The 9,366-nt window shown below is 44.9% G+C and overlaps 1 protein-coding gene across 10 annotated transcripts; it reads right to left on the reverse strand.

Moving 5' to 3' along the window:
* Positions 1-3,297: 3,297 nt before the first annotated feature.
* Positions 3,298-7,750, reverse strand: LOC103632296 (luc7-like protein 3). 10 transcript variants are annotated; one of them, XR_004851387.1, is made up of 10 exons: positions 7,531-7,728; positions 7,309-7,437; positions 7,174-7,213; positions 5,721-5,796; positions 5,459-5,653; positions 5,166-5,369; positions 4,676-5,089; positions 4,534-4,587; positions 4,376-4,446; positions 3,298-3,673 (listed from the first exon to the last, which is right to left on the reverse strand). XR_004851387.1 is itself a non-coding variant. In XM_008654110.4 (8 exons), exons 1-7 carry the CDS (start codon positions 7,571-7,573, stop codon positions 4,718-4,720), a joined length of 1,059 nt encoding a protein of 352 aa, XP_008652332.1. In that variant the 5' UTR covers positions 7,574-7,750; the 3' UTR covers positions 3,772-4,587; positions 4,676-4,717. The 10 variants fall into 10 exon arrangements, 3 of the variants coding, with proteins under 3 accessions (XP_008652332.1, XP_035816778.1, XP_008652333.1); XR_004851388.1 differs by lacking the exon at positions 3,298-3,673 and adding an exon at positions 3,772-4,090; XR_555805.4 differs by having other exon boundaries at positions 4,534-5,089.
* Positions 7,751-9,366: the final 1,616 nt, after the last annotated feature.

The raw sequence follows: 9,366 nt of genomic DNA on the forward strand, positions 1-9,366 counted from the left end.
GCTCTGCCTCGCAGGTTTGCTCGGATGAGGGTTGGTCGGTCACTCTGCCTCAGTGGTTTGCTCGATGGTGGGCCGATCGGCGAGTGGGCCGTTAAGAGGTTTTGTGCCTACTTTGGGCACCCGGTTCCTAGGTACCCGACACATAGCTTAATTAAAATTCCTAAATAGATGGCACTATTGTTTGTTTCTAAAGTTATATATTTCAATTAGTGTCATTTTGAATTATATGTGCCAAAATCCGGATTATAGATAATTTGCCCCTCTTGATCTCAAAATCAAAGTGCATGTCTTCTACAAGTATTCAAAACTTGAATGCCACTTTAGGGTGAGGTTACTCTATAATCTAAGTCTTTGAGACTAACACTGTTTTTCAAGCCTATTATGTGTCTAGTAGTCTCATTGAAGGAAAATAGAGTCCCTGGAGAAAGACAGTGTGCTTCCACTATAAGATTGTCATCATCCAAATCTTTTGATTGGTGTCATTTACGCGTCTTCTCCAATATTTGAATAAGTTATGTCATTTTCATCTTATGCCCCCCATGTTGCCATATATGCATATGTTGTTAAATGGTTTCTTTTGATATCGCTAGAATACCTTCTATCATTTACCTATGAATTGTTTTAGATGGAGTTAGTCTATTTCAATCAAGTCTTGTTTTCTCTTATATATATATATATATATATATATATATATATATATATATATATATATATATATGTGTGTGTGTGTGTGTGTGTGTGTGTGTGTGTGTGTTTTCTAAATGAAGGGTGTCCGACAGGGGGAATATGTCTTTTTCCTTGAAAGGGGGAGAATACCTTTCCCACAGGGGGAGAACTTTCTTTTAGAGGGCAAGTCTTTAACTACTTCCTATGTGCTTGTATATGTCTTCCTTTTCGTTATTTGATTCCAAATGGGCGAGGGAATTTTATAGACCAAAGCAAACCATAGTTATCAAATACCAAAAACCACCAAGTTTATTTTTTTTATTCTTTCATGTGGTTATCTATGTTGGTTTCAGTCCAAAATATGAAGTATGTGGATTATGGAGATAGGGGGGCTTAAGTCCACAATCACACATTAGGGGACTAATTGCATATGCAAAAATGTGCTTGATTTCTAAATGAACTCATAGCTGTCAATTTGGTACGTCATACATCTTGCTTATATGCATCCATAGCAAGTAGAGTGCATATTTCAATTTGGTATTCAATATTTGCTTGCTTTGGTTGTGTTGTCATCAATCACCAAAAAGGAAGATATTGTAAGGAAAATGGACCCCGACAAATTTGACTAAGGGATTTTGGTGTTTGATTAACAACATAATTAGTGAACTAATGTTTTCCAAGTATTTGTGTTTTGAAGTTCATAAGATGCAAAGTGGATTGGACTTAGGCTCTGAGGATGCAACACCTCAAAAAAGACCTAAAAGACTCCAAGAAGACCTATAAATACTTAGCACAAGTTCAAGACACAAGACCAAATGAGCCCAAGAAAAGAAGATACAAGATACAAGAAATGGTTGTCGGCTGACGCACCGGTGGCTCACCGGACCGCGTGTGCAAAAAGCTCTACAAACGACTCTTGGGCAGCTGACGGACCGGATGGTACGGTGGCGCATCGGACCAAGGTCCAACGGCTAGTCGCCAACGATCGACTGGCATGGCTCAGTCACCAGACGGTCTGGTGGTACATCGTACCGGCTATAGTGTCGATAGCGTCCAACAGCTAGCTGACGTGGAGGTCGCACCGGTCCGATGCGCCCATAGACAGAAAACAGCAGATTCTTCCCAACGACTATTTTTGAGTGGGGGCTCTATATAAATCCCCTAGCCGGCTATTTGGCATATATGCACATTTCCAAGAGCTCCATCATACATGTGCTTAATAGAATCACTCGGTGATTAGCGTAAGAGTTTTGTGAAGTGCTTAGATTAGTTAGACCACATTAGCGCTTGCTCTAGGTTTGTTACTAATTGTGTGAGTGACGTTAAACAACCCACAAACACATCGGCTCTTGTGTGAGCTGTTGTAATTTTACCGAGTGAGACGAGTCTTGTGAGACCACAACAACCAAGTTTGTGGTGTGGCCGCTACCGTGTACCGAAGGGAACGAGGTCTACAACGTTTTGGCTGGAAACTCGATAGTGAAGACGGCGATGAGCATCCAAGAGGAGCTGGAAGCGGAGCACCACTTGCGCATGGAGAAGACCTGCAGCTCTCTACGGAGTTACTCGTCTATGGTGATTGGCTTCGAGTGGGCTACCCTTTGTGTAGGGGCACCAACGAGAATTAGTCGGGACCATGCGTGATTCCAGATACCTCGGTAAAGATATTGGCATCATCCACGGGAGTTTTCGTCTCTACCCTTGCTCTTTAGCTTCTGCATTTACATTCAAGTACTTAAGTTCCATTCTCTCTATTCCTAGTTTAGATTTGTTAGGATTGGAATTTAGGTTGCAAAACTCCTTTTGCGGATCGAGATAGCAACACTTAGACAAAACCTAGTTTACACATTTTAGTTTACTTATTTGCATAGGTTTTGTTCTAGTGGTTTATTTGTGACCTAGATTAGCGAAGTTTTTAGAAGTACTAATTCACCTACCCCTCTTAGGCGTCTATGTTCCTTTCACTCCTTGCACACTATCCGCACCTAGCCGTGCAAAGCACTTAGATTACTAGTCGGTGATTTTGAAACACCAACAGGACTATGAATAACACCCAACCAACCATTTGTTGTGTGTAAGAGTTGGAAAACATAACTAGGGAGTTGTTGCTATTGTTACACATAGTGCTTAAAGATCACTTGTTGATTATTGTAGATGTTTTGTGAAATGCTTAAACTAGTTAGATCACCGCTAAAAGCATTTGCTCGAGAGTTTAGACCTAGTGTTAGTGAGAGTTGCATACCTATTTCTTACTAGGTGGTTGTGCACACCAATGTTGTACATTTGATGGGCTCGTAGTACCAGACGTTTAAACGTGTTTGTGGTGCAGCGCCACCACTTACGGAGGGAACGAGGTTCGCTGCAATTTGGCTAGAGGATCTATAGTCAAAATGGCAGAGACCAGTCCGAGAGAGATCGTTTCGACGATCCACTTGCATATTCAAGAATGGTAGTACATATAAATTAACTACGTAGAAATCAGAGTCTATAGTTTTACAAATAGATTTAAAGTTATCTAATTTAACTTCCTACCCTTTTAGGTATTTTGGTCCCCTCAGAATTGATACGGATCAAGGAATAAACCTCCCCATGCAACGGACTTACATGGATGATTTTGTGTGCGTCGTGCGCTAAGCTCGTTTTAACCAATGATCTGCACTCAACTGGTTCCATTACAGTCCAAATCCAACCCCAGACTGATCTGATTCATTCCTTACAGTCACAGTGCAATCAAATTCCACTAACATTTACACCTTCTAGTCATCTCAGTTCGTATGAGGTTACCTAGAGGCTGAAGAGGCCACCGACTGCACCCGCACACCTCCGTCAGCACCTAAACACGTGTGTGGTGCAGGCACGATATGGCCACGGCGGCGATGCTCTGAGGAGCACAAGCACGACTGAAGACAGGTTTAGCTGGTTCTAATGCGTGCTGAACACGGTCTTAGTTCCCAATTACCACCAAAGAATCTTCTGGCCTAACCTTCTCCATCATTTGCATAAGCAACTAGTATTCACCAAAAAAGGGGCAGAGTGGGTTACCTCAGGACTTGACCAACCAATTAGAGACCTCAGTCTCGTCGAAGTCACCCACGCACAACTCAATTATGGAAAAACATGTTGTTATGTCAAGTGTAAAAAGGCGCAGGAATGTCATGCAAACAACATAACATCAGTGGACATTGCCCCCACCGAGATCATGACGCCAATTGATCCAAAACATAAAAATATGTCAAAAACACCGAAGCCTGTCATCTATTAGTTTGCATAGTTAGAATACACTATCTGCTCAAATACCGCAACTGCAAGGTAGCTGGCAAACAGAACCTTCCCCAAACTAGACTTCAAGCCAATAACTACAGTCAGGAAATAGGTCTAACCAGGGCACCATTATGTACAAAACCAAAGCTTGATCTCTTGTACACTACAACGGTTCCAGAAAAAGAATTTGTTGATGGTTGTCAATGACTGGATCATTTTGTCTGATTGTTCTTCCTGAACACAATACTACTTCATGACAAATTGATAACTAGTCAACTATTAAAGGTACATAACTCATAATTTATGCACATAAATTTTGGTAAAAAAAAGATACCTGGCCTGAGTAGTGTAAAAAATCTAAGCCAAAGAGCAGGACTAAGGTTTCTAGCAGAGTTGTCAAGGGAAATAAAAAAATGTGTAACACGAAACATTGATGTTCAAGGTTTACCTGCTATAGACTGTAATTCTGTAAACATCATCATCCATACATGAAGTCCAGTACCGGCCTTACGAGTTTAACTTTCGATTCCAAATATCGAAACAAAGCTTCAGAATACATAGAATATCAGAAACACAAAAATTGTGGGAATGAAAATTGATACCTACCTGAGAATTTTTTTTTTCTCATGTAAAAAGGAAGACTGTAGGGTTCCAACAGAGCTGTTACAGCAGAGCAGAGACTCAAACAAGTGCGACACTTCAATAAAACCCATTGTACAGTAATAAATAGCAGAAGGGAACGGTCTACCTCATGAGTCCCAACTGTGAATAAAACTATCTAAATATTCAGCTAATGATTTGGACTTCCAGATCTTCCATAGCCATGCCTTGTTGGAGAACGTGATCTGCTCCTCATTCTCCCCCGGTCGTTTGTCATATCACCACTCCTGTATCTGTGTCCACCTCTTTCGGAATCCCTCCCATTTCTGTAGAGATTGCTTCGGTGCTCTGATCCTCTCTCTCTGTAATCATAAGACCTGTCTCTTCCACGGCTTCGCTCATACTGACGATCACGGTCATAGTCACGCTCCCCAGACTTCTCCCTTCTGGTATCTCTATCCCTGCCCCCATTATCATACTCTTTTCCTCTCTGCTTCCGACGCTCCTCTGCTTTCTGCTCCCTTGCAAGCCTATCTTCCTCTTTTGACTTCTCTATTGCCGCCTGGATTAGATACAACCATCATAAGTACTCAATAAATTAAATCGGTATTCAAGCTTCTAGTGAAGTAGTAACTCACCTTGTATTCCACCAGGAAATCTCTAACCATACCATATCCAATGTGTTGTTTCCCAGTCACGTGGGACTGGGTTCTCTCAAGAGCATCATCAGCAACTAAGAATGATCCACACGTTTCGCAAAGCTCCATCTTCTTCTCAAGCATAGCCACTTTGCTGTCTGCTTGGTTAGATAAAGCTGTCTTCTCAGCGTTTAGAATGTCAACCTGTAAACCAAAACTTAAGTGAAAATTTCACAAATTGATGTAGTCTTCAAACATAATAAATGAACAAGACGGATGTTGCATGTCGGTACCCGTTTCATAAGTGCCTCAGCTTCATCCACTTTACCAGCCTCACCAAGCTCCTCGATTTGCTCCAGTAGCTTCTTGACCTGTTCTTCTCGCGCTGAAAGCTGCTCAGCTATTTTTCCAGGGATTGGCATTGGCACAGCAGAATCGTGAGCCAACCTTTCTCGACCACGTCTTATCTTTCTATCCAAATCCATTACCTGCAACAGAATAAACAGAGGTAATTGTACTACTCAGAATTTTTTGAAAGAGCAAGTGTTGACTCACCAATTTCTCACATTGTTGTGCAAGCTCTGCCTCAAACCTTTGCATATAAGTATCATGCCTGGGAGATTTCTCAAAGCTGCACATATCCAAATACCCATGTGAGATACAAATAGATAGTTGAATATCTACCATATATAGCTGAACATATAATCATATTGAGGTGAATTATTGGTTCAAAGCTATCTCTATGGATGAAAGTGAAGTCGCAAAGCCAATCCAGTACAGTACAACCACCAACTTTAACGCCCACCTCACCAACTGAAAGTAAAAAATATTAGTTTCTTCGTTTCTTGTCCCGGGTAATTAAAGCATTCAATCTGAACCAATAGCTATTACCTTAGTGTCTCTGTTGTGAGCTAACATTTATTCAAATTATTCAATGTTAGTAACTAGGTTTGCTTGTTTTACGAGAACATTACTCAATGTTGGTAATGTGGTAAGATTGTTTTAGAATTATTCACTAGATGGAACTCCTAAAACTTGCATGAGATCACAAAACAAGAAAATCTACAAACTGCAAGAACCCTTAAAAGTATCCCAAACTGAAACAATAGCATGAAATTCTGAATGGCTAAATGAACTACACATATGACATGTTCAATAATCTTCATTTTGATTATAGAAAAAAAAATACTGCTAGTTGAAGCCAAAAGTCAATATCATATCAGGAGAATACAGCATGGCTAGACATCAATTGGGAATGAGGGTGCTAATTATATCCTATTTGCCAACTACAAAGGGTGGGCAGCTACCTCTTAAATTTTAATCGGATGCAACTCTCACTTAATTCACCTAAAGATTTTTATTTACACAAAATATAATATTTAGAATACCTAGACACATTTCTGAACCCTTCGTTAATACGTATTCAACCTTGCTTCTTCACCATATAAGATCAAATTCCTCTCAATATTCCGCTGAGAAATTTTTTTTATGTCTTGATATAAGAAGGGCAGACCCAGTGCCAGAGACTCCCAAATATACTATAATTTTAAAATTGAGAGAACATTGTTGCTGTAGGACGTGTAATATCCTGGAGCAACTATTTATTTTTAGACTGGATAGGGGGGCATCATGGCACAGTCATTTCACAGTACAGTTCTAATGTGCTGTCTAATTTCAAACAAAAGATGTACCAGTCAAATGAAAACCTGTGGCCTAACAGGAACATAAGACAGCTTAATCCTCACAACTAAAAACTAGCCCACTCTACCATTCTAGCAATTCATATAACACAATCGTCTATTATACTTTGGTGTCATGCCATATGGCTCCCAATAGCAAGGTTTCTCTATTCCTAGTTGCAGTCTATTCAATACCCTACTTTGCTTCCTAAACATAACGCTTTATTAAAGGATTACAGCAACAAAATCATACTTATTTTTTTTACAAGAAGCATGTTGGTTTTTATTTATTTACATCTCAATATATTAAGCTTCACAACTGGTATCACCTTTCCTTGAGCTTCGGATCATGGATCCTCAAGCACGGCCCTGCAAACACCCCAACCAAACTTGTTATGAGTAAAATAAAATCACTGCAAAACATATTAAGAAAAAGAGAGAAAGAAACGAAGGAACGGCCATACCGAGATTGCTCTTGGTGTTGACGAAAAGGTCGTGGGGACAGAACCGGACCATGTAGGGGCCGCACACGTCCGGATCGTCCCACTTCAGCTCCTTGTGCCCCTTCTTCTCCTCCTCCGTTAGGTTACGAGCTGCGAACGACAGCACCCGCGACGCGGTTAGGGGTAGGGATAGGGCACGGGCCGGCGTCATTCGGGCGAGGGGGGATCTGGTGGGTACTTTACCTGTGCCCATGAGCTCGTCAAGGAGGGCTCGCTGCGCGTCCATGGCGGAGAGGGCAAGGAGCCGTCAAGAAACCCTAAGCCAGGCAGCCCCTTGCTTCACTTTCTTTACCCTTTCCTCAGGACGATTTGGATTTGGGCTCGTCCTAGTAGAATCTAGGAACAGACGAAGATAAGGCGCGTTTGGTTTTAGTCACTAATTTTTAGTCTTCTGGTTTAGAGCAACTTAAATAGTTTTACAAAATACTACTTAAATCAATAATTATAAAGTTAAACCTATCGGGGAACATAATTAGGGGTACCCTTAAGGCTCCTAATTCTCAGCTGGTAACTCCCATCAGCATAAAGCTGCAAAGGCCTGATGGGTGCGATTAAGTCAGGGATCAGTCCATTCGAAGGACTCGATCACGCCTGACCCGAGCTTAGCCGCGGACAAGGGCAGCCGACCCCGGAGGATCTTCGCCTCGTCCGAGGCCCCCCTCCAGCGGCGAACATATTTCCGGCTCGCCCGAGGCCCTATCTTCGCCAAGAAGCAACCCTGACCAAATCGCCGCACCGACCGACCAAATCGCAGGAGCATTTAATGCAAAGGTGGCCTGACACCTTTATCCTGACGCGCGCCCCTCAGCCGACAGAGCCGAAGTGACCGCCGTCACTTCGCCGCTCCACTGACCGGTGTGACAGAAAGACAGCGCCGCCTGCGCCGCTCCGACTGCGGAGCCACTTGACAAAGTGAGGCTGACAGGCAGTCAGGCCCGGCCGCAGGCACCATAGGAAGCTCCGCTCCGCCCGACCCAGGGCTCGGACTCGGGCTAAGCCCCGGAAGACGGCGAACTCCGCTCCGCCCGACCCAGGGCTCGGACTCGGGCTAAGCCCCGGAAGACGGCGAGCCCCGGAAGACGGCGAACTCCTCTCCGCCCGACCCAGGGCTCGGACTCGGGCTAAGCCCCGGAAGACGGCGAACTCCGCTCCGCCCGACCCAGGGCTCGGACTCGGGCTCAGCCCTAGAAGACGACGAACTCCGCTCCGCCCGACCCAGGGCTCGGACTTGGGCTAAGCCCCGGAAGACGGCGAATTCCGCTCCGCCCGACCCAGGGCTCGGACTCGGGCTAAGCCCCGGAAGACGACGAACTCCGCTTCGCCCGACCCCAGAACTCGAACTCCGCCCTAGCCTCAGCCAACGGCCTCCGCCTCGCCCGACCTAGGGGCTCGGACTCGACCTCGACCTCGAAGGAGCCTCCACATCGCCCAACCTAGGGCGCGGGCCGGCCACGTGGGAGGCGCCATCATTACCCTACTCTAAGCTGACTTAGGCTACGGGGAACAAGACCGGCGTCCCATCTGGCTCGCTCCGCCAGATAGGCAATGATGGCGCCCCGCACGCTCTTTGATGATGGTGGCTCTCGGCCCCCTTACGGAAGCAAGAGGACGTCAGTAAGGACTCGACAGCCCCGACAGCTGTCCCTCCGCCAGGCTCCAGCGCTCCTCCGACGGCCACGACATCACACAAACCGGGCGCCAAAACCTCTCCGGCCGCCACGATGGCATGTACTTAGGGCGCTAGCTCTCCTCCGCTAGACACGTAGCACTCTACTACACCCCCCATTGTACACATGTATCCTCTCCTTACGCCTATAAAAGGAAGGATCAGGGCCCTCTTAGAGAGGGTTGGCCGCGCGGGGATAAGGACGAGACAGGCGCCCGCTTGGAGCCGCTCGCTCCCTCTCCCGCGTGGACGCTTGTAATCCCCTACTGCAAGCGCACCCGACCTGGGCGCGGGACGAACACGAAGGCCGCGGGATTCCCACCTCTCTCACGCCGGTCTCCGGCCACCTCACT

Source organism: Zea mays, chromosome 7, assembly GCF_902167145.1.
Source record: "Zea mays cultivar B73 chromosome 7, Zm-B73-REFERENCE-NAM-5.0, whole genome shotgun sequence".
Classification (NCBI taxonomy): domain Eukaryota; kingdom Viridiplantae; phylum Streptophyta; class Magnoliopsida; order Poales; family Poaceae; genus Zea; species Zea mays.